General features: G+C 35.7%; 1 protein-coding gene across 4 annotated transcripts in view; it reads right to left on the bottom strand.

Moving 5' to 3' along the window:
- CD163L1 (CD163 molecule like 1) overlaps positions 1–26,504 on the bottom strand; it is a 95,233-nt gene that overhangs the window by 2,757 nt on the left and 65,972 nt on the right. For all 4 annotated transcript variants that reach the window (XM_033222948.1, XM_033222949.1, XM_033222947.1 and 1 more), the window contains 11 exons: positions 25,011–25,331; positions 19,756–20,070; positions 19,338–19,652; positions 18,887–18,979; positions 18,498–18,812; positions 17,386–17,706; positions 13,416–13,724; positions 12,992–13,024; positions 12,133–12,243; positions 11,284–11,379; positions 1,015–1,121 (listed from right to left, as the gene is read on the bottom strand). In XM_033222948.1, coding sequence (XP_033078839.1) covers positions 1,039–1,121; positions 11,284–11,379; positions 12,133–12,243; positions 12,992–13,024; positions 13,416–13,724; positions 17,386–17,706; positions 18,498–18,812; positions 18,887–18,979; positions 19,338–19,652; positions 19,756–20,070; positions 25,011–25,331 — 2,312 coding nt within the window. In that variant the 3' untranslated portion in view covers positions 1,015–1,038. The remainder of the gene's footprint in view (positions 1–1,014; positions 1,122–11,283; positions 11,380–12,132; positions 12,244–12,991; positions 13,025–13,415; positions 13,725–17,385; positions 17,707–18,497; positions 18,813–18,886; positions 18,980–19,337; positions 19,653–19,755; positions 20,071–25,010; positions 25,332–26,504) is intronic.

Below are 26,504 nucleotides of genomic sequence, written 5' to 3'. Positions count from 1 at the left end.
TATTTCTTTTATTGTTATTATGGTAATAATATATTTTTGAGAAAAAAATGGAGAAACTCAAGCCCATTCACTTGGATCTTTGGGTCAAATTTGAAATAGTTTTGTGTTGGTGATGTCTAGTTATTCTGTAATAAAAATCAGGAGATATGACTTATCTTTGCTCCCTGGCATTTATTCCCATAAAAAATTTAGAATTATCTTTGGGCTACCCAGAAATGCTCTTTTCAGAATTGCTAGCTCATTCATGCTAGGAATTAAAAGGTGTTCTCAACACTATTTAGAAAGCACAGTGCTTTCTAGTCCTTTGAATTCATTGAGTTCAATTTTTCTCTCCATCATATTTGGACCATCCACTGTACTTGAGAGAAAGCATTGTTCTTTTTGTGCTGGATTTTCTAGTTGACTTTGATTTTAGTTATTTGTCCTGGCACCAGTGAGTGTTTTAGAATTGCCTCAATGCAACATTATTATATAATGAATGCTTGTTTCTCTAAACCTTTAGAGAATGATTTCATTACTATTATGTTAATGTTTTCTCATCAGACAAAACCACCTACATTGATTAAATATTAAGCATGTATCATCTGTCAGGCACTGGCGATTAAAGCAATAAGGAGTGATATTAATGCATGGAATCTAGGCTGTACTTAAGAGAATAAATGTGAACATCCTACTCTGTGTAACAAAAATGAACAGAAATCCTAGGAATTGAGGTTATCAATGAGCAGTATATGAAGCTGAGATCTAATCCACCTCTTCCTTAGTGACAGACTATCTGCAGCCCCAGCCAATGCTCAAAACCAATTCTGATAAACTCTGTAAATTTTCTATAGGAACAACTTTCTCACCAACCTCTCTGTTTTCCAGAGGTTAACATAGAATATTTGATATACTGGGGATAAGAACCAGTGACATAATATATGGTAATATAAATACTGGAAAAAATGTGTTTAATTCTGCAACAGTGGGAGATTAAATTACTAGTTTTAGTAAGAATGATACTTCTCAACTTACCTGGTGAGCTCTGGAAGTCTAAAGTCATTTTGTGGCTTCAGAGGCAGGAAGAACCCCCAACAGCGATGTGTCTCTAGCATCTTCACAACCATGGTTGGGGATGTCATCTGAAAGAGGCAAAATCTGTATTATTGAGTAGTAGAAAACCTTTCCGCAGAGGGAAGAGCTGTTAGGTGCAGTGTTTGATCAGCTGGGACAGTATAATAGAGCAAGAAGTGACTATTACATAAACTACGAGCATGCTTAGTTACTGTTTTGAAGTAAAACAATTACCATATTTAAAAGGATAAACCATTAAGTGTTACCAAAACAAATAATACAGGATTTTACCAGATTATTAGATTTGCTCCCAGTATCTTAAAAACCTAGAATTGTGATATTTATATTTTGAGTTTTAAAATGGGACAAGTAAAACTCAATGGTAAGCATCATTGTCTAAAGATAGGAGGGTACTAAAAATTGTATTTCGGGAGTTGTTTCATTTTTGACAGAATTGAGAGAAATAAAGAATTGTTGTCTGTGGATAAATAAATTTAGATAACTAAATGTCAAGAAGGTTGAATATGACTGCATCTTTTATGAGTAATTATTTGAACTTCTAGTTGCCCATGCAGCCTGTAAGAAGCTTGGGAGTCATTACTACCAATCACATAACAAGAAAAAAGGTGAACAAACTGAAAATCAACAACTCTTCTTAGGTCCATCAAAGAACTGAGGTCACAGGGCAAACCACTACCACCAAAATTGGGAGAGACAGACAGGTAGAGACAGAGAATTGCAACTTATAGAGCAGGACCTCATAGGCAGAAATCCCTGTGGAAATCAGTAATGGGGTAGGGAAATCTAAACTGTAATTGACAAATTACTGTAGGCTCAGAGTGGAAAAGTTTCAGTGTTAAAAACTCCAGGGGACCTACATTTTTGTTTTACCTTTAGAAGCCCTACCGAGTTATCACAGTGAAGACTGGAGCAAAATCATCTTGTGCTTTCTATCAGGAGGAGGGGAAAGCAGTCATTTTGAAGTACATATAAAATATTGTGTTCTTTTTAACGAAGAACACTTCAATAGGGTTCCTATAAAATACCGGGGAATACAATGGATAAAATTGCACATCAGAGATCTTATTTAAGAACTCACTAGGGAGCCCCAAAGACAACAGGGGAGACAAAAACAAGGGCACCAGAGGAAATATTAACCTCTGACACCTACAGCTACAGCAAACAACAAATACAGCCTAATCCCTAGCCAGATAAATATAAAACCTTACACCAACTACCCTCTTTACATCAATTCTTTGTGTCCACTATATGTCATGTCTGACTTTCTACAAAATAATTACAAGGCACACTGAAAGACAAAAAACAGAGTCTGAAGAGACAGCAAACATCAGACCAGACTCAGATATGAGAGAGATGTTGAAATGATAACACCAGAACTTTAAAACAACTATGATTAATGTTATGGGATCGAAAGGAAAAATAGGACAAGCTGCAGAAACATATGAGCAATGTAGGCACAGAGTTGGAAATTCAAAGAGAGAATTAAAAGTGCTAGACATTAACAACACTGTAATAGAAATGAAGCATGTCTTTTAAGGGCCCGTCAATGGACTGGACACAGCTGAGGAAAAAAAATGAGTGAGCTTGAAGAAACATTAATAGAAACTTCAAAAACTTAAATGCAAAGAGAAAAGAATAAAAAAGACAGAACAGAATATCCAAAAATTGTGAAAGAACTACAAAAGATGTAACATACATACAATAGGAATGCCAGAAGGAGAAAAAGGTGAGAAAGAAGCAGAAAAATATATTGACAGGATTTCTCACAACTAATGACAGAAACCAAAGCACTTATCCAGGCTGCACAAAGAACACCAAGCAGAATAAATGCCAAAACAAAACAAAATAAAACAAAACAAACAAAAAACCCTGGAATTTAGGCATTCATATTCAAACTGCAAAAAATCAAAGACAAAGAAAAATATTAAAAGAAGCCAGAGGAAAAAAATTGTCTATAGAGGAGCAAGGATAAGAATTAAATTGAACTTCTCTTCAAAAACTATACTAGCAAAAAGAGTGAGTATAATATTTTGGGTGGAAAAAAGAACCAATAACTTAGAATTCTGTGTTCAGGGAAAGTATCCTTCAAAAGTAAATGAGAAATAAAAGGTTTTCTCAGACAAATAAAATTGAGGTTATTTGTTGCCATTACAATCACCTTGCAAAAGATTATAAAAGAAATTGTTCAGAAAGAAAGAAAATGATATAGGTCAGAAGCTCTGATCTACCAAAAAAAAAAAAAAAAAGCATTGGAGAAGAAATAAATACAGGTAAAATAAAATCCTTAAAAATTTTTTACTCTTATTTGATCTAACAGATAAATTTGCTCATCTTCATTCCTGAAAGTTATTTTTTCTGGATACAGAATTCTGGATTGATAGTTCTTTTCATTTAGCACTTTAAAGATTTTGTTTAATTGTTTCCTGACCCCTTTAGAAATCTGTATTCATTTTAATTGTTGTTCCTCTAAACATAATGTGTCATTTTTGTCTTCTTGCTTTTGATATTTTTTCCTTTGTGTTTGATTTTCAGTAATTTGAGCATGATGTGTCTGGGAATGTATACATTTAGTTTGGTGTTTGCTAAGCTTCTTTTTTTTTTTTTTTTTTTTTTTTTGAGGCGGAGTCTCGCTCTGTCGCCCAGATGGAGTGCAGTGGCGCAACCTCGGCTCACTGCAAGCTCCGCCTCCCGGGTTCACGCCATTCTCCTGCCTCAGCCTCCGAGTAGCTGGGACTACAGGCGCCCGCCACCTCGCCCGGCTAGTTTTTTGTATTTTTAGTAGAGACGGGGTTTCACCATGTTAGCCAGGATGGTCTCGATCTCTGACCTCGTGATCCGCCCGTCTCGGCCTCCCAAAGTGCTGGGATTACAGGCTTGAGCCACCGCGCCCGGCCTGCTAAGCTTCTTAAATCTATGAATTCATGTCTTTCAAGAAATTTATGAAGTTTTCAGCCAATATTCTTTAAAAACAAATCCTGCACCATGTCTAAGTTCTCTCTTTTTCTAATACTCCAATGATATGTATGCCTTTTTTTTTTTTTTTTTTCAGATGGAGTTTTGTTCTTGTCACCCATGCTGGAGTGCAATGGTGCGATCTCCAGTCACTGCAACCTCTGCCTTCCAGGTTCAAGCAATTCTCCTGCTTCAGCCTCCCAAGTAGCTGGGATTACAGGTCCCCTACTACCACACCCAGCTAATTTTTGTATTTTTAGTAGAGATGAGGTTTCACCATGTTAGCCAGGCTGGTCTCAAACACCTGACCTCATGTGATCCACTCACCTCGGCTTCCCAAAGCGCTGCACCACACACCACCAGTATGTATATCTTTTGATATATTCCCATAGGTTCCTCTCTCCCCATTTTTAAGGCATCTTTTTTCCTATTTTACTGAATAATTTCTATTGGTCTGTCTTGAAGTTCACTGATTTTTTTTCTGTTATCTTCATTCTGTTGTTGAGGCAATCTAGTGATTTTTTGAAAAATTTTCATATACTGACATTTTGAATTTTTAAATTTCCATGGGATTCTGCTTCTCTCCTGAAAAAATTTCTGTATGCATTTCTAGAAAGCTTGCCTTTGCCTCATAGAATATGGCTATAATAGCTTTCACGCTGTCACAGTCTTTGTATGATAATTCCAACCTCTGTTTAATGTAGGTTGGCAGTTGCTGGTTGTCTGTTCCATGAGAATTGATCAGATATTCCTGGTTGTATGTTGAATAATTTTGGTTTGTATGTTGGATATTTTGAATATTATGTTGTAAGACTTCTAAGTCTTACAAAAGTTTTGTTAAAACACTTTGGAGAAAGTGGATTTTTGTTTTGTTTTGTTTTAGCAAGCGATCAACCCAGTTAGGTTCAGATTGCAATCTGTGGTGGTTTATTTAGTGCCAATTTAGTTCTCAAAGACTTTACTATTCTGTTTGGGTATGCTTTTTGTATGTACCAGTAGGAGTTGTTCTGGGATTTGAGTAGTATATATATTTTTGTTCAGTTCTCAAATACTTTGCTACGCTTTGTTGTGGATGTTCTGCATATTTGCAGCTAAAAGGTAAACCTGGTACTTGTATTGCTTCAAGACCTCTTCTCCTGATCTTCCCTCTATGGAATTTCCTCTATTGTCTCTAGCTTCCAGTGGCTTCTTTTTCTATTTTCTCTGGCAAGAAAATAAATGGGTTATCTCACAGTTGTATTTTTTCATACTGCAGTAAAGTTTCACATGACTAGGAAGTAGTAAGAGAAAAGCGAATGAGGATTTTCCACAAACGATTTGCATAACAGGGGTCATTCTTTCATGTTCTGCTATCCAGAGAAATAAATCTTCTCTCAAACTTGGTTGCCTGTGCCACATTGGCTGCAGCAGGGCAGATATGCCTTTGAAACTGGAGTAGGGCTAGGGCCAAGAAAGCAAACTGAAAAATAGGAAGATTCCCCCATATTCCCTGGATCTCCCTTCCCCTGTCCTCTGGCCAGAAACATGGGCTTTTTAGGAATCCAGGAAGAAAAACAAACAAACAGAAAATTTACCATCATGATCACAATAGTCTTTCCACAGTTTGACATCTCTTTTCAATGTGTTATTTACTTTTCAGAATCCCAAGATTTTTTTTTAAGTGTATGATTTGATGAAATTAAGTACATTCAGTTGTTTGTGCAGCCATTACCACCATCTATCTCCAGAATTCTTTTTATCTTGCAAAATGAAACTCTATACTAATTAAAGAATAACTCCCCATTTTCCCTCCTCCAGTCCCCGGAAACTACCATTCTACTTTCTGTTTTTATGAATTTGATTGCTCTATGTACCTCTTATAAAGGGAATCATGTAGTATTTGTCTGTTTCTGGCTGACTAATTTTACTTAGCATAATTATTTCACTTAGTATAATTTCCCTAAAGCTCACCTATATTCCATTGTGTATATACACATACACATAAAATGGAGTATTTATATATGGTACATTTGTATATTATATATACTATATATTATTTTTATATAGTATATCTTACTTATATAAATTATATATACTATATATTGTATATTATATCAATAATAATATAAAAATATCATATTATTTTTATATTATATATTATAATGTATAACTTACCTATTATAGATTATATATTATAATATATAACATATATTATAGACTATATAGTAATTATGCTATATATTATATTATATTATATAAAATATAATATAATTATATAAAATATAATATAATATAAATATGTTAAATATTGTATAATATATAATTATTATTATAATTATATAGTATCTTATTTATAATATATCATATATAACTATATATCATTAAATTATTCTAATAATTATTCTATAATATAGTATATATTAATATATTAAATTAATAATCATAACATAATTATATATTAATATATTGTATATTAATTTAATATAATATGATGTAATTTACATCATATTATATTGTAACTTATATATTACATATAAATATAATAAATTACATATTATATTGTAATTTATATATAATGTAATTTATATATTATATTAATATAAATTTATATCATATTATAATGGAGTATAAATATAATATAATTATATAAAATATAATATAATTATATAAAATATAATATATAATATATGACTTATAATATAATTATATTATTAACATAACACTAATATATAATAATATAATATAACATAATGGTAAAAGGAGATCTACCATTTGATCCAGCAATCCTACTACTGGGTGTCCACCCAGAGGAAAAGAAGTCATTTTATGAAAAAGACACTTGCACATGCATTTTTATAGCAACACAATTTGCAATTGCAAAAATATGGACCCAGCCCAATCAACAAGTGGATAAAGAAAATGTGGTGTATATATATATATATATATATATATATATATATATGCGCACCATGGAATACTACTCAGCCATGAAAAGGAAAGAAATTAAGAAATTAAGAAATTAAGAGTTTTTTAAAAAATGGAAATGAAAACACAACATACTGAAATATACGGGATACAGCAAAAAAACAAAAAAAATACACTAAATAACAGTACTAAGAGGGAAGTTTATAGCAGTAAACACCCATATCAAAAAAGTAGATCGAGACCAGTCTGGCCAACATGGTGAAACCCCATGTCTACTAAAAATACAAAAATAATTAGCCAGGCATGGTGTCATGTGCCTGTAATCCTAGCTGCTCCAGAGGCTGAGGCAGGAGAATTGCCTGAACCTGGGAGGTAGAGGTTGCAGTTAGCCGAGATTGTACCCCTGCACTCCAGCTTGGGCGACAAAGTGAGACTCCATATTAAAAAGGGGGAAAAAAAGGTAGAAAGACTGCAAATAAACAGGCTAATGGTGCACTTCAAAGACCAAAAAAGGAAAGAACAAACCAAACCCCAAATTAGCAGATAAAAAGAAATAATAATAAAAAATCAGAGAAGAAATAAATTAAATTAAGACTTAAAATCTACAAAGGAGCAGCAAGATTAATAAGTTGATTTTTTGAAAAGATAAAACAAATTGATAAACCTTTAGCTGGACTAAGTAAGAAGAGAGAAAACTGAAATAAATAAAATCAGAAATGAAAAGAGAGACATAACAATTGAGATCAAGAAATACAAAGAATCACTTAAAAATATTATGAACAACTATAGACAATTTGGAAAACTTAGAAGAAATGGATATATTTCTAGTCGTATACAAACTTACCAACACTGCGCCATGGAAAAAATAGAAAAGTTCAACAAATCAATAACAAGTCATGAGATCAAAGCCATAATAATAATAATTTAAAACACCTGTCACTAAAGAAAACCCCAGGACCTGATGCTTCACTGCTGAAGTCTACCAACCATTTAAAGAAGAACTAATGCTAATTCTATTCAAACTCTTAATGAAATTGAAGAGGAGAGAACACTTCTAAACTCATTTTATAGAGCCAGCATTACCCTGATACCAAAACCAGACAATGAAACAACAAAGGAAGAAGACTCCAGGCCAATGTTGCTGATGAACAAAAATGTAAAAATCCTCACCAAAATACTAGCAGACTAAACTCAACAACAGATTAAAAGATTTTTCACCAAAATCAAGTGAAATTCATTCCAGGGATGCAAAGATTGTTCAACATGAGCAAATAAATAAAGAAGTGTCAGAATCAAGAACAAAACCCATATGATCACATCAATAGATGCTAAAAAATCATTCGTAAAATTCAACATCCTGTTATAATGAAAAGCCTCAATATACTGGGTATAGAAGGAACATATTTCAACATAATAAAGGCCATGTATGATAAATCCACAGCTAATATGATACTAAATGGGGAAAAATAGAAAACATTTCCTCTAAAATGTGGAACAAGGCAAAGATGTCCATTTTCAACACATTTATTCAGCGTAATACTGGAAGTCCCAACCAGAGCAGTTAGGCAAGAGAAAGACATATGGGTCATCCTAGTTGGAAAGAAAGAAGTCAAATTAGCCTTCTTTGCAGACAATGTGGTTTTATAGTTAGAAAAATCTAAAGACTCCACCAAAAAACTGTGAGAACTAATAAATACATTCAGTAAAGTTACAGAATACAAAATCAACATATAAAAATCAGTAACATTTCTATATCCTAAAAGCAAATAACGTGAAAAAGAAATCAAAAAGCAATCCAATCTGCAATAGTTACAAATAATATAAAATACTTAGGAATCAATTTAACCAAGAAGTGAAAGATGTATACAAACAAAACTATAAAACACTGATGAAAGAAATAGAAGAGGACAAAAAAATGGAACTATATTTCATGATCATAGATTGAAAGAATTAATATTGTTAAATAACCAAAGCAATTACTCAAAGCAATTGACAGATTCAGTGCAATCCCTATGAAAACACCAATGATGTTTTCCACAGAAATAGAAATAACAATCATAAATTTTAGATGGAACAACAGAAGACCTCCAATAGCCAAAGCTATTCCAAGCAAAAGAACATAATTGGAGGTATCACATTACCTGACTTCAAAATATACTACAAAATTATAGTAACCAAATCAGCATGGTACTAAAACAGATACATAAACCAGTGGAACAGAATAGACAACCCAGATATAAATCCATGCATTTATAGCCAAGCCACTCTTGACAAATACAGCAAGGACATACACTGGGAAAAGACCGTCTCTTCAATAAATGGCACTGGGAAAACTGGATAACCACACACACAAGAATGAAACTAGATTCTCTCTCACACCATATAAAACATCAAATAAAAACGGATTAAATAACTAAATGTAAGACCTGAAACTGTGAAACTACTAGAAGAAAACATTGGGAAACACTCCAGGATATTGGTCTGGGCAAAGATTCTTGGGTAAGACCTCAAAAACTCAGGCCGTCAAAGCAAAAATATAGACAAATGGGATTACATCAATCAAAAAAGCTTCTGCACAGCAAAGGAAACAATCAACAAAGTGAAGAGACAACCCACAGAGTGGGAGAAAATATTTTTAAACTATCCATCTAATAACGGGTTAATAATCTAAATATAGAGAGAGCTCAGACAACTCAATAGCAAAAAACCAACTAATCTGATTTTTAAAATGGGTGAAAGAACTGAATAGACATTTCTCAAAAGATATACAAATGGCCAATATGTAAATAAATGCTCAACAACACTAATAATCAGAGAAATGTAACTCAAAAAGGCAATGAGATATCATACCTCAGGCAGAATGGCTTTTATCAAAAAGACAGGAAATAATGGATGCTGGCAAGGATATGAAGAAAGCAGAACCCTCATACACTATTGATGGGAGTATAAATTAGTATAGTCATTATGGAAAACTGTATGGATTTTCCTCAAAAAAACTAAAGATAGTATTACTATATGATTCAGCAATTCCACTTCTGGGTATGTATCCAAAAGAACGAAAATTATATAACAAAGTGATAGCTGCACCATGTTTATTGCAGCACTATTTATTATAGCCAAAATATAGAATCAGCCTAAGTGTCCATCAATGAATGAATGGATAAAGAATACGTGGTATATATACACACACATTTTTAGCCATAAAAAATGAAATCATGTTATTTGTAGTAACATGATGGAACTGGAGGTCATTATGTTAAATGAAATAAGCCAAGCACAGAAAGACGAATATCCATGTTCTCATTAATATGTGGGAGCTAAAAATGTCCCATGAAGATAGAGAGTAGATTGGTAGTTATCAGAGGCTGGAAAGGGTAGGGGAAAAGGAGGATAAAGAGAGGTTGATTGAGTACAAATATACAATTATAAGAAATAAAATCTAGTGTTTGATAAATCAATAAGGTGACTATAATTTACAATAATCTATTGCTATTTCAAAATAGCTAGAAGATAATTCAGATGTTTCTGGTATAATAAAAAGACAAATATTTGAAGTGACAGATAACCCAATTACATTAATTTGATCTTTACAAATTATATGAATGTACTAAATTATCATGTGTACCTAGAAACTATGTATATCAATACAAAAATAAAATGTAAAACAACGTTAATTAAAATAACAATGAGATGCCACTTATCAAATACTAAATTAGCAACATTATAAAAGATGACACTATTTAGTGTCAGTGATTATTCAGTAAAATACATTCTCATTTATAACTTAGAGGAGTAAAATTCGTATAGCTATTGGAAAGTCGCTTTGCCAGATGGTGTTCATTGTATTGTCACAGTAATTCCATTATAAGTTATTTCCAAAGAAGATTTACTTTTATGCACTGTTTTGTCCACACTGCATATCATAATAAAATTATTTTTAAAATAATTATAAATGTATAAATATAGATAAGAGTCAAGGAACTTAGCCACCATATTAAAATAGAATGTAACGAAATTGGAAAACAATTATTGTTTATTGGGTTTGTAATGAAACTGTGGACAAGGTATTTGACTTATTATTAGAAGAAACAATACTTTTTATTTTAGTCTTCTCTGCTTGGTGCCTCTGCCATGAACTAAGTATGACACTGAGGATGAAATAAGTGAGAATGTATATTCCAGTTTTCTTAATTTTGAGTCATATTTTATTTTATCTATTCCCCATTTGTTTCCCTTTCATGTATTTTGTATAAGAGGCTGAGACACATCTCCATCGGGTGGGAATTCCTAAATATCAGTGGTATTTATATTCCCACCCTCTCCATGGAGTGAGGCCCCTGGAGTTGCACAGACCTGAGGTTCTTGTCCCATGTGGGTCCTCTCTCTTGAGACAGGTCTCCATCTCCTGGAATAAATTCTCCTCGAGAGAACCCCTCCTTCTGGTTGAAACTGAGAATGGATGCTTCATGGTTAGGATTCAAATTCAAATGGCCTATCCCTTATACTAGGACATTTAATGCTAAGGTTTGACACATATTAATCCCTCTGAGCTAAAATCCAATGACCCTTTCAGCACCTACCCTACTAGTGAATTTTTAACAATTTTAATATTTATCTTCCTTTTTCTTGAACCCTTGATATTCTTCCACTTTTATTACCAAGTTCTTTACATAGTACTTACTATGTGCTGGCCATTTTTCATACAGATGATTAATTTATTTAACTATCTTAACGTAATGAGGTAGTACTACTATTATCTTTACAAATTAGGAAATTGGATTTTGGAAAGGTAGTTTCTAGCCAAAGGCCACACAGCTAGTAAATTATATAAGTGGTGTTCAAACCCAGGACACTCTTTTTCTTAATCCTCCACCATGCTTCTACATTTTCTATTGGCTATTTCTGCAATCTAGATTCTGAACCCAAACATACAATTCCCTTTCTTGTATCAGCTATTTGCCTCTCTGACTCATCATCTGTATTGCAAGCTACAGCTTCTAAAAGATTACATTTGTGTAAATGGAAATTGTGGATGGGCTGATTCTTGATCCTTCCACATGCTTCTGCATTTGGCCTGGCACTTTCCAATCCATCCTACTCAAAGTGGCAAGTGCATTTCTTCCCCTCTGCAAGAATCCCCCATCCTGTGTGCCCTTGGTGGCAGGTAACTCACATTTGATACAATCCTAGTGGGGTTCTCACCTCTGAGGGGCAGATGTTTTTGTTTCTGAACTTGGCACCACGTGAGAAATAGAATAAACAGAACCAGGAGAAGGAGACCAAAGATACTAGATAAAATAAGTGCTGAATGACCTGTATAGAAATTAAGCATTGATAAGTATTAAACTAGTAGATATCAGTTGTGGGTTTATACATTGTAAAAAAAACTTGTTCCCTAGTTGCTGAGAAGAATAATGGCTATACATTTCAGCATATTCACGAACAATACATAATCTTTGAGAGCTATTTTAGATGAAAACTATCTAGGAACAACTGAATCCAAATCTTTCCATAATTCTATTGCCCTAAATTACTTCCAATTTTATGTGAAAGATTTGATAATTAAACCTTTCCTCTTGCATTGCATTCACTACTAAAACATCAGAAATCAGAAAATACTAGAGCTTGAGCTGTGAGCTGTTTCTTTTTTTTCTTTTTTTTTTTTTTTTGAGATGGAGTCTCACTCCATCACCCAGGCTGAGTGCAGTGGCATGACCTCGGCTTACTGCAACCTCTGCCTCCTGGGTTTAAGTGATTCTCCTGAGGCTTGAGCTGTTTCTGCCAGTCTCACAAAGAATACTCGAGAATCTAGAAAGATAACTCTATCTATGAGGGTACCACGAGAGTCTTATCCCTCTCTGCGTGTAAAAAGGATTTTTCTAGAGAGAAGGACTGCATAGCAAAGCAATCATAGAGCTATTGATACCACTGGCTGCGACTCACAGACTCATATTTCTGCAGTCCAGAGTCTTCTTTGATTATCATAGCAGTTTCTGCCCTCCCTCGACCTTCCTTATAGCCTTAGGTATTGGTGTCAGCACTGATAGGCAGAAGACTATACCTGAGGAGGCATTCGGTGATTTCAGCGACTGTCCTGAGAGAGAGAGAGAAAGACATAAATGAACGAAAAGGAACTGGGTATTTCTTTTTACATCTCCTGTGAATATTGGATGTCATTTAAATATCCTTTTTATGTCTGTGAATATTGGCTGTCATTTAAAATATCACTCCTCAGAATCCTCTTGCTAAGAGGATTTAGTCTAAGGCTAAATCCAGCTTTCTTCCCTCAAAATTATGGGGGCTATTTTAGATAACTGTGGAACATTATCTTATTTAGCTGTGGAAAAACGTTAGTTTAACGTAGCCTTTCATTCTTCAGCAAGAAATCCTAGTATCTTCAGCTCAACTCTCTGAGTGAGGCTGTTTCCCAATATTCTCTACCATTCCTGGGAGACTCAGTTTAAGCATGGCCTTTTCACACTTACCAGAGCACCTCACGCCAGCATCTTCCTTGTGTCCACAGTCACTTTGTCCCCAGGGTTTGGCATGACAGTCCCATAGAAATGACTCATTTCCTTTGCACTGCATCTCATCCAACCAGATGGTTCCAGTTCCCTGGCCAAACGAAGCCTCCTTCAGGGCAGCCAGAGCAGAGCCACAGCCCAGCTGCTGACATACCACTTCCGCCTCAGCCAGGTCCCAGGAGTCATCACACACTGTGCCCCAGGAGCCTGCGTGCCAGATCTCCACTCTCCCAGAGCACTCGGTGTCTCCTCCACGCACTCTTATTCTATCTACAAAGGCACAAAACATGGCTGTCTTTACTCCTGAAGGAGGCTGTGGGAGAATGCTGAGGTAGAAAAACTTGAAGGTAATAAATGTGCTTGATGAATATGGGTGTGGTAAGGTAGGCAGAATTTCAATGTTACATAGATTAGACAAGAACCTGTAAAGTGAATAAGCCCCTACACATGACTGTGGTTTGTACTAGTCACAGTCAAGGGGTGAAGCATCTCCAGCGAGGCCAAACCAGATATTCATTTTCTACTCTAGGTGTCTGAAAACAAAACATATTGATTTCATTTTCCAAATTTCAATGTCCTATCTGACACAAACCTCCTGTCTTGTCCCTCTCATTTTCACAATTTTTCCAAATATAACTAATGTTCGTTTGGCTCAAGTCTGATCCATAGACCATTGCTTCTTCTATGTCTTCCAATTATCAGTCCTTTCTTGCCTTCACTTCGCTCCCTGTAAGTATGTATACTAAGATCATAACTACAAACACTCTCTTTCCCAAATGAATAATGCCTTGGCACTAGTGACCTCTCATCACATGGCTGTGTACAAATGCAGGATAAGCCTAACTCTCCACCTCCTTTAAGCTGGTTCCTGAAATACTGAGTTTCACTGCAGATAATTATAACTGGGGTCATTTTAAACTTGCTGCCAAAAAAGTTGGCAGAATCCTCGATATTTTAGAATGATCTTATCATTTTTATCTCATTCTTTATTATTTTGTTACACGTTCTTTCATATTCTAAGCCTCTGCCTTACCTCTGCCCACCAACCACATGAAGACCAAAAGAGAATCTCGGGATTTCTCTACTGGATCTTAGTTCCCGTAATAATATAATATAGTTTCAGTAGATAATTAACTTTTAGGTAATTTGGCTTCTATTCAAAAGGGTGTTTTTGATCTAAACATCTCATCCCAGGTCTGATAAGTCATCCCCAAGTCCCCAAACCTGGTAACTTTCACATGTACCCTTTAAAAATTTTCCTTTCTCATTGTCATAAGAGTCCCTCTCCAGTTACCAGGTTAACGCTTTTCTCTCTCGCATAGCCAAACATCTTGAAAGAGTTTATTTTTTCTCTTCATTTTTGTAAATCTCCTGCTCATTAATAAATACTTGTAGACTAGCTTCTACCTCCTACCATTGAATGGCCTATATAATAATAAATCACTGAATGGCCTATATAATAATACATTCAGAGTATGGTTTTTAATCCTACTTCTTTGCTATGGTTTGGCTGTATCCCCATCCAAATCTTGAACTGTAGCTCCCATAATTCCCATGTGCTGTTGGGGGGACCTGGTAGGAGGTAATTGAATCATAGGGATGGGTTTTCCTGTGCTGTTCTTGTGATAGTGAATAAGTCTCACAAGATCTGATGGTTTTATACAGGGGAGTTCCCCTGCACATGCTCTTTTGCCTGCCACCATGTAAAACGTGACTTTGCTCCTCCTTTGCCTTCAGCCATGATTGTGAGGCCTCCCCAGCCATGTGGAATTGTGAGTCCATTAAGCCTCTTTCCTTTATACATTACCTGGTTTCTGATATTTCTTTATTAGCAGCATGAGAACTGACTAATGCATTATTTCATCCTTTCACAAAATTGACTCAAGAAAATGAGACTAAGCCAATAGTCCTGGACATTCTTTTTAAGTATTAACAAATTACTATCCAAAATAGCTGTAGTTATTCTCTTCAAATATTGAAACACAATGATTTTATTCCATATACTATTAAAGATCATAAAAGCTGGCAGAATTCATCCTAGTCAATTTTATATTTCAACAAATCTCCAATGCTAATATCAACAAATATAAAAAGAGCACTGCAGATCTATTGCATAGTATCATTCATATACATATAGATGCAAAATTTTAACACACAATATTGATAAATTAAAACTTAAGATAGTTGAAATCCAAAATTTCAGGTAATATAATTGATCAAATAGGAAAATAGATTTTGGGAAGAAAATATTGAGAAATATGCTTAAAATAAATTTCTCTGTATTTAAAGATATTTAATGTGATGTTACTTAAAATGGAAAAATAACTTGAATTTTTTACATGTCCAATGACAGGGATTTGGTGCATCAGATTACAGTGTATCATATGGTAAAAAAAATACTTTAACTTGAGAAAATATTGCTAAATCAAAAGAGCAGGCAGCACAAAAATGCATAGTATAACTTTTTTGCAATAAAATAGATGAATATATATAAAATATATACACATATATGATACTCAAGAGTGTAACATCAGCTATATATCATCAACTGATCATGGTACTATAGGTGATATTTGTGGTTTTTTTCAAGATTTCTGTTTTTTTTTCAATTTTCAGGGGAATGATATTTTGTGACAAAATTACAATAGTAAAAAGAAGCAAAATGCTTAAAAGTATGAAGCACAAATGGACAATACTCATAAATAATGTCCATATCCACTACTAACCAAGCCCATGCAAATTATGTTGATTTAGGTGAAATTTTAATTTGGGAAGGTATGTGTATGTCTGTGTATATGTTTCTCTCTGTGTGTAACATGATGGGAAGGGTGAAATAAAATCAATGCTCTCATATACTGGTGATAAGAATGAAAACTAATGCATAGGTTTTCTGCTGGAGTAATTAGCTAGTACATATAAAGAATCATAAAAATGTTCACTCATTTTACCCACTCATTATGGGACTAGAAATATAACCTTCAGATATAATCAGAGATTCACTGAAAATGAACAAGGATGCTTATAATGGCATTATTTATACTAGTTTGACATTGAGAAATAGCCTTAATACTAATAATCACATGGTTATTTATGTTCACATGATAAAATATTACATGCCATTTGAAAGCTATTCATTGAAATTAGAATATATTTACAGTATACTTTTACATATAAAAGTAGGATACAGAAATCCTAATATAGTGTAATGCTATACATTATATGCATATATATCATACTATATATACATATACACATATATAGTATCTATATTTCATATACACATATCTATATTTCATACACACAATCATAACTTCAAGTTTTTGTACAAAAGGAAGTCTAATAGTTAATGTTTCTGAATATTAGTAATGGCTATTTTTGATAATCAGATTAAACGTGGAATGCATTTTATTGTTTATAATTGTACAATTTCTAAAATCTCTACAATAAACATATTAAATTTTAATCAAATAAGACAATTTACAAGTGTCTTATAAATAATCAACTAACTTCCCATAGTAAAATGTTCTGCAGGAAAAAATAGAGCTGTTTAATCTCCCTAATTAATTCACGTTTCCTCAAAAGTTCTGGGCTTTCTAGAATTTCTAAGACAAAGTATATACATAATATTTTCATTTTTAAAAACACTATAATTTTTTATGAGTTGTTATCCCTTTATGTGCTTTCATCCAGCTTCTCACAAGGAGCTTAAAGGAATCAAAAGAGACAATATACATTTTTAAATACCCTGTAAAATACTAAACCAAAATAATAAAATTTCAATATAGAATAGATGTGATAAATCAGGATTTATTGTCATGCACTTTTCTTTCAGTGAGTCTGCCGTGTGTTCCTGAATGGAAAGATTTGCTATTTGTGCTAAGTTATATTTCACAGGGCTTCAGTGACAGCCAGTGTTTAGAAAGATACCCACCTTCACATGTGATCCAGGTCTCTTCTGCTGGGCTGGAGATTCTTCGCTCCCATGGGGCAGAGAGGCACTGCCATATGGAGATATGCGTTTTAGAACACTGAATGTCATCCACCCACATGAAACCAGAGCCTATCTTAGACAAAGGGGCGAGGCTGACAACTCCATTCTCCCCACAGCCCAGCTGCCTGCACACAATCCCTGCTATGGCTGTGGTGATGTTCCTCTTGCCGACGCTGCCCCAGGTCCCATTATAGAAGACTTCCAATCTCCCAGCACAGCTCTCCATTTCAGTTTCACTGTAGAGCCTCAAGGCTGTGAATTCTACAGAGAAATACAAAACTTAGTGTTAAATATTTCCTTTGGAGTTGGAAAATTCCTCCTCAAGGAATCCATTTTTCCCTTGGAAATAATATATTAGGGCTCACGATACAATTTCATAAATCACTCTGACATATTAACAGCATAAATCTGATGGAAACTAAGGGTCTTGTGTGATTTCACGATTTGCGTGGGTTTCCCAAATATAGCATTTGAGCTTTAAATTTATATCAACTTAAGTTAAAATGCAACCTTCTACATTCTACTCTCGGACATAAATTCAATTCAGGAAATAATCAGGAGGTTAATCCCATTTGCAGGTATGTCCAAGGGAGAGAATACAGTTACGGGTTCTTCGTTTCTATTTCTGGTCATGCTGGTCAAGTCCCTTCCTCATCCCTCTTTTTCACTTACCACTAGAGACAGAAACTAACAACCATGGCTTCAGGCTACTAAAAGCCTAAAACAAAACAAAACAGAACAACAAAATAAGGCAGACTGGACACGGTTGACAGTGTGTTCTCAGAGCCAAGGTGGATGTAACGTAAGGTCCCTTTCTTGGGGTCTAACCTTCTCTGACAGTAAGACCAATCTTATTTTTCTCAGTTATGAATAATACCCAGACAAGTGTAATATGACAAGGGTATTAAGAAATCAGTATAAGAATAGGATTAAAATCAAGTGACTTTTTTTTTTATTCCTAGGCCATACACTTTTCACTATACTTTACAATTGTGTGTGTGCAAGTGCGTGCACATATGCGTAGAGGAGGGTGCAAAGGTAGTAGCACAGACCTGAGCAGATGACCCCTGCGTCCTCCTTGTGCCTGCAGTCGTGCTGCCCCCAGCCCCGGGAAGGGCACTGCCACAAGTGGGACTCCGTTCCTGTGCAGTTCAGGTCATCCAGCCAGATGGGCCCTGACCCCGCCCCAAAGTGAGCAGAGACTGTGGCATTGAGGGCCACTCCACAGCCCAGCTTTTGACACACCACGTGGGCATCACTCAGGTCCCAGCCGTCATCACAGATGGTGCCCCACAAGCCGTCGTGATAGATCTCTACTCTCCCGGCACAGCGGCCGTCCCCGTCCACCAGGCGGAGCCGTTTGTCCTCTTAGAGGAGAAAGTCCAGTTAATAGGTCACATTCTTTAGGGTCGCAGTGTTACCTAAAACTGATTCTGCTTACCTAAGCAGATGAAAGCACGGCCCTCTGGAACTGCAGACAAATACGGGTCAGATAAATTTGCAGGGCATGGAAACAGTGGCCGGGTCAGGCTTCCTGGTGGAGGGTGTAGGAAATGGGGCAAAAGTAAGACCAAAATACATGGAAAAGGTTGAAGAGTTCTGTGATAACATGGAATCAGCAATTGTGGTGAGGACTTCTCAAACCCTGTCATCTATTGAAATCATTTTTATTAATGATGTCTACTTGTAAATCCCAAACACAGAGGTGTTAACTTCACCCTAGGAATGGCCCTAGTTATCATTATTTCTTACATGTTACTCTTTGACTGTCATGCCTATCCTCTCTCCACCTGTGCCCCCATTTTCTTACCCCTCTTTCCTTTAATACTACACTCCCTCTACCATCTCTGGGTTATATTGACAGTAGTTAACCATAAGCATTGTTCTCTTACCTGTGCAGGTCACAGAGACAGTATTTCCATGGATACAGGGAGGTGCTCCAAGAACTGTCATTTGACAGTTATCCAGAAGTGACTCATTCCCTAAGCAATGAAACCTGTGTCCCCACACACGACCAGTTCTTTCTCCAGTATATTTTCCTCCTGTGGTTGAGACAGCAGTCCCACAGCTGAGCTGTCTACACAGAACATGGGCATCTTCTGGGTACCAGTGGGTGTCACACAGTAAGCCCCAGAGTCCAAGCACCTTAATCTCCACTTGTCCATCACACTGGGATTTGCCATTCACAAGTCGGACATCTGTATATCCTGGGAGGAGACAAGGCCATAGAAGAGACATCAGGACTTATCCGCTCCAGCCTCATACTCCCCATCTCTAGCCCCACCAATTAAGATTATTTAAAAATCTCACGGGAACAGACAACTCCAACTTCTCTGCTGTGGATACAAGTGTCTTCCGGATGTTGAACCGTGGGGCATAATGCAAGGTGAGTTTCACTCCCTTCACACTGGAACTTTTCGGCCCAAGTTAGACCACTCCCTTTTCCAAAGTGATCTCCCACAGAAAGAGATACAGCATCTCCACAATTTAATTCTCTGCACAGCACATTGGCAGCATGAAGAGAGAAATCAGAATCACAGACAGAGCCCCATGTGTCTGCATGTTTCACTTCAACACGTCCAGAGCAGGGCATATCAGCTCCAACCAGCCTGGGCTGCCTGTGGGCTACAAAATAGTATTTCAAAAGTTAGTTTTTAGGGTTTTCCAATATCTGTCCCTGTCTCCAATCTCCACCTCTAACCTCAGAGCAATTTTTTTCTATTCATCGTTAAAACATCCCATTTGTAGGGGCTCAGAGGATGAGATTAACAGTACAGACTTAAATTCATAGATCTGGATTACATATCTATTTCCTATGTCTTGGTGACCCACCAATCCTAGATTTAGAGCTCCTCAGAAGGAAATTAATTGCACAATTTGTTTACATTAAAAAATACTAATTAACTTCAGCATTAAACAACATATATGAAGATTTGTAGTCATCTTAAGAAGATGGTGTAACGTAAGAATAGAAAGACTTCTACCTACTGGTTAGATCCCAGTAATCCATCTAAATGAGTAATTTATAAACAAAAAAAAAATACTGCCCATTATTCTGACTCTATTCTTTGCAGCAAAACTACTTATATTAGTAATGTAAATTATCTGTCTCCAACCCAGCCATTTTTCCAAACTCCTGACTCATTTATCCAATTTCTACTTAGCATTTCCACTTGGAATTCTTATAGACATCTCAATGTGAATTCTTTGGAGTCCTTTCAAACTTCTAACCAAGGTTGCAGACTTCCATATTTCTATTGATAGAACTCCAGCATTCCAGACATTCAAATATTTTGAAATAATTCTTGACTTCTGTTGCATAATTTATCTCGCCTTTCAGAAAGTTTTGTTTTCTGTATTTTCAAAGTATGTCCACAATCCCAAAACTTCTCACCCCTTCAACCCTAGTGCCTGGATTGAGCCACCATCATTACTTGCCTGAGTTACTGCAATAGATTCCTACAGATTCCCTGTTTCTATAATTATTCCTCTATAGTTCATCTTTTAAAAAAATAAAAACCCAGAGAGGTCATTTAAAATGATGTATCAGGTTAAATAAGTATTCTGCCCCAAATCCTCCCATGACTCCATATTTTACTCAGAGTAAAAACTTAAACTCCTACAAAGCTCTACTTGTCCCTGAGTGACCTTCCCCTGCTCATTTACTTATTTTGGTGCCATGTTCTGATGCTTTACTTATTGCTCTTCAGTTGCACTGGATTCCTTTCTCTTCTTCAAACATATCAGGCATAATCCTACCCCAAGGCTTTTCAACTGGCTGTATCTCTATTTGTATTTTCCTTCTGCATATATAAATATAACTGACTCTCTCATGACCTTCAAGTCTTTGTCTATGGTTCACCTTTTAAGTAAGGCCTACCCCAATCATTTTATTTGGAATTTCATTCTGTCCCATAAACACTCTGGATTCTATTTTCTAGTTCTATTTTTTTCCCATAGCTTCTTTTTTTTTATTTTTATTTTTATTTTTTTTATTTTTTTTATTTTTTATTTTTTATTATACTTTAAGTTCTAGGGTACATGTGCATAACGTTTATATCATGTATAACTCCCCAATGCAATCCCTCCCTCCTCCCCCCTCCCCATGATAGGCCCCAGTGTGTGATGTTCCCCTTCCCGAGTCCAAGTGATCTCATTGTTCAGTTCCCACCTATGAGTGAGAACATGCGGTGTTTGGTTTTCTCTTCTTGTGATAGTTTGCTAAGAATGATGGTTTCCAGCTGCATCCATGTCCCTACAAAGGACGCAAACTCATCCTTTTTGATGGCTGCATAGTATTCCATGGTGTATATGTGCCACATTTTCTTAATCCAGTCTGTCACAGATGGACATTTGGGTTGATTCCAAGTCTTTGCTATTGTGAATAGTGCCGCAATAAACATACGTGTGCATGTGTCTTTGTAGTAGAGTAATTTATAATCCTTTGGGTATATACCCAGTAGTGGGATGGCTGGGTCATATGGTACATCTAGTTCTAGATCCTTGAGGAATCGCCATACTGTTTTCCATAATGGTTGAACTAGTTTACAATCCCACCAACAGTGTAAAAGTGTTCCTATTTCTCCACATCCTCTCCAACATCTATTGTTTCCTGACTTCTTAATGATTGCCATTCTAACTGGTGTGAGATGGTATCTCATTGTGGTTTTGATTTGCATTTCTCTGATGGCGAGTGATGATGAGCATTTTTTCATGTGTCTGTTGGCTGTATGGATGTCTTCTTTTGAGAAATGTCTGTTCATATCCTTTCCCCACTTTTTGATGGGGTTGTTTGTTTTTTTCTTGTATATTTGTTTGAGTTCTTTGTAGATTCTGGATATTAGCCCTTTGTCAGATGAGTAGGTTGCAAAAATTTTCTCCTATTCTGTAGGTTGCCTGTTCACTCTGATGGTAGTTTCTTTTGCTGTGCAAAAGCTCTTTAGTTTAATTAGATCCCATTTGTCAATTTTGGCTTTTGCTGCCGTTGCTTTTGGTGTTTTAGACATGAAGTCCTTGCCCATGCCTATGTCCTGAATGGTACTACCTAGATTTTCTTCTAGGGTTTTTATGGTATTAGGTCTAACATTTAAGTCTCTAACCCATCTTGAATTAATTTTCGTATAAGGGGTAAGGAAAGGATCCAGTTTCAGCTTTCTACTTATGGCTAGCCAATTTTCCCAGCACCATTTATTAAATAGGGAATCCTTTCCCCATTTCTTGTTTCTCTCAGGTTTGTCAAAGATCAGATGGCTGTAGATGTGTGGTATTATTTCTGAGGACTCTGTTCTGTTCCATTGGTCTATTTCTCTGTTGTGGTACCAGTACCATGCTGTTTTGGTTACTGTAGCCTTGTAGTATAGTTTGAAGTCAGGTAGCGTGACGCCTCCAGCTTTGTCCTTTTGACCTAGGATTGTCTTGGCAATGCGGGCTCTTTTTTGGTTCCATATGAACTTTAAAGCAGTTTTTTCCAATTCTGTGAAGAAAGTCATTGGTAGCTTGATGGGGATGGCATTGAATCTATAAATAACCTTGGGCAGTATGGCCATTTTCACGATATTGATTCTTCCTATCCATGAGCATGGTATGTTCTTCCATTTGTTTGTGTCCTCTTTGATTTCACTGAGCAGTGGTTTGTAGTTCTCCTTGAAGAGGTCCTTTACATCCCTTGTAAGCTGTATTCCTAGGTATTTGATTCTCTTTGAAGCAATTGTGAATGGAAGTTGATTCCTGATTTGGCTCTCTGCTTGTCTGTTACTGGTGTATAAGAATGCTTGTGATTTTTGCACATTAATTTTGTATCCTGAGACTTTGCTGAAGTTGCTTATCAGCTTAAGGAGATTTTGGGCTGAGACGATGGGGTTTTCTAAATATACAATCATGTCATCTGCAAGCTCTGGTTTCTCTTCAGATCGCATAAATCTTTCGCCTTTTTTCCCATAGCTTCTAACATCAGCTAACAGCATATATTTTACTTCATCACAGAAAGTGATGCTCTTTTGAACAGCACTACTCTAGAATCTCCTATCAATAAAAAAAATTGAGTAACTTCCCTGGAGATTATATTCCTTTTTAGTCATCACCTTATCTATTTCTTCCCCTTACAATTTCAACTTTTTGGAAATAGTCTATGCCTATTATTCCAACACTTTTACCTCCCATTTCCTTCTCAACTTGAAATGATCTTTTTCTAATGTGACAAAACTACTTTTATTAAATTTATTCATGACTTCTCTGTTGCTAAGTTTAGTGGAAATTGTTCAGTTTCATCTATATTGGCTTCTTAGGGTGTTTTTTAAATCCATGTCCCCATCTTTTTGAAACATCTTCTTCCCTTGGCTTTAGCGATGTGACATTCTGCAACCACTATTCCTCAGTATGCTTTTCCAACTTCTTTTATGTCAATAAACTATTAAATATTATTGTTCCTCAGGGCTAAGAGCTCTTCTTTCTTTGATCTAGGCTTTAAAAATTCTCAATTTACATTTTATTCCTAGATTTGGTTTCCATCCACATATCTAGGACTCTAATAGTTACATCTTCATTCAATAGAAGTCTTCTGATCACCTAAATTTTATATCATATTTCCTCCAACCCTCTTCATTTGATGACTGCTTTACTATTGCCTCATATTTCACACATACAAAATTGGACTCATCATCCCACTCTCTCTAACCTGCTCCTCTTCCAAGATTATCTTTCCAGACAATGAAACTGCAGTGCACCCATCTGCTTAGTCTAGAAACCTTTATCTTTATTCCCACATTCAGTGTATTAAGTTCTGCTGGTTTCAGCTACTAAATATTTCTGAAATTTGGAAGCTTTTCAGCAGCTCCACAGTGAGCATCCTAATCAAAATTCCACATTTTCCCTAGAATTATTCAACAACATGACTCCCAGCATCCAATAGCCTCCTCTCTCCAATACACATACAGACACACACACACACACACACCACACTGCAGCCAGAGTGCTGTCTTTGAAATGCAAGTTGTATCATGCTTACAACCTTCAATGGTTTATGATTCACTTTAGAATAAAGTCCAGAATTCCTATTCCATAAATAACCTTTCCCTTCCCTACATATCAAGACTTTATTATAACTTTTCACCCTTGTTCACTTGGATCTAATACCTCTTCTTTCAACCATCTTTTAGTTCCCTGAATAACACAAGCTTATTCCCAAGTGTGGTACTCGAATAAAATACTGCTGTTTAAATTAATCTTCCCAACACTTCTTCATATGATTAAATCATACCTGTCCTTCACATCTTTCCTTAACTATCACTTCACAGAAGTATTCTCCAACTCTGCAAATAGGTAATGTCTTCTAATTATGCCTTCTCATTTCATCTTGTGCTTCTACTTCACACAATTTTAAATAAACAATTATTTTATTATATATTTTTATTATACACCTGTCTTCCAGATAAGAGGGTAGGATTACTTTTATCTTGTTCGTTTACTTTTGACCTAATACTGTTGAGTAGCCCCTTTATAAACATGTATTAAATAAGTGCAAAAAATAAATAATTGAATAAGTGTGTTTATCTTTGTCCAGAAATTACCTGAGCAGACCAAACTTGCTTCCATATTGAAACGACATGCAGTCTGTTTCCACTCCCATTGTATACAATCCCAGAGAGACGCTTCCCTTCCAGTGCAGCCAGAATTAGATATAAAGATGTGTAATGTTCTTTCTGTGAAATGAGGCTCTCTGGAGACCAAGATTGCAGACCCACATTCAAGTTGCCTGCAAACAACTTCAGCAATGTTTATTCCCCAGCTGTTAGCACACAGAATTCCCAAGGCACCCTGGACTTTCACCTCAACTCTTCCAGCACATCTGCTGCTTCCACCCACAAGCCTCAGCTCCATATCTGATGCATCTGAAACCAAATACCACAATGATTTTAGAGAAGCACTCTGTGTGAGACATTAAAGATTCTTATTCATTCACATACACTAACATAGACCAGTGGCCAAAAGTTGAGAGATTGTTCAGGTCCTGGCTTCACCAGTGTTTAATTTTATTTTGTACTTTCCTTCAAACTTAACTTTCCTTTTTATTGGATAAAAAATAAAATAACAAAAGTACACCAAGGTATGTTTCAAATCCATGAACATTTCTGGCTTATAAAGCAAGGATATAATTTCGCTTACAACATCTTATCAGAGACTTAGGATAAAAAATAATGTTACTTAATGGCCCTAATTCTTGCCTGAATATTTGAAGAATTACATATTACATGTTAGATACTGAAGAGAATGTTAGGAAGAGGTGAAATAATTTCATGAAAAGGCGATTCCTCAAGGATCTAAAACTAGAAATACCATTTGACCCAGCCATCCCATTACTGGACATATACCCAAAGGTTTATAAATCATGCTGCTATAAAGATACATGCACACGTATTTTTATCGTGGCACTATTCACAATAGCAAAGACTTGGAACCAACCCAAATGTCCCTCAGTGATAGACTGGATAAAGAAAATGTGACACATATACCCCATGGAATGCTATGCAGCCATAAAAAAGGATGAGTTCACGTCCTTTGCAGGGACATGGATGAAGCTGGAAACCATCATTCTGAGCAAACTATCACAAGGACAGAAAACCAAACACCGCATGTTCTCACTCATAGGTGGGAACTGAACAATGAGAACACTTGGGCACAGGGTGGGGAACATCACACACCAGGGCCTGTCGTGAGGTGGGGAATGGGGGGAGGGATAGCATTAGGAGAAATACCTAATGTAAATGACGAGTTAATGGGTGCAGCACACCAACATGGCACACGTATACATATGTAACAAACCTGCATGTTGTGCACATGTACCCTAGAACTTAAAGTATAATAATAAAAAAAAAAGTCAAGGAAAAACTGCACAGGGTTGTGATATTACCAAATCCAGAAAAATGGAGAAACTTGCCTATTAGTAATGCCAAATGAAGTAATTCTAAAAAGAAATTGGAGCTCAGGAAAAGAAAACATGAAATTCACTGTATATGAGAAGAGGAGTAGGTGGGTTTTTTTTTGTTAATGAAAAATGCTCAGCA

This window comes from Trachypithecus francoisi, unplaced genomic scaffold (assembly GCF_009764315.1).
Source record: "Trachypithecus francoisi isolate TF-2019V2 unplaced genomic scaffold, Tfra_2.0 Lachesis_group11, whole genome shotgun sequence".
Classification (NCBI taxonomy): domain Eukaryota; kingdom Metazoa; phylum Chordata; class Mammalia; order Primates; family Cercopithecidae; genus Trachypithecus; species Trachypithecus francoisi.
The sequence above is the reverse complement of the archived record's forward strand: the minus strand, read 5'-3'. Positions and strand labels throughout refer to the sequence as shown.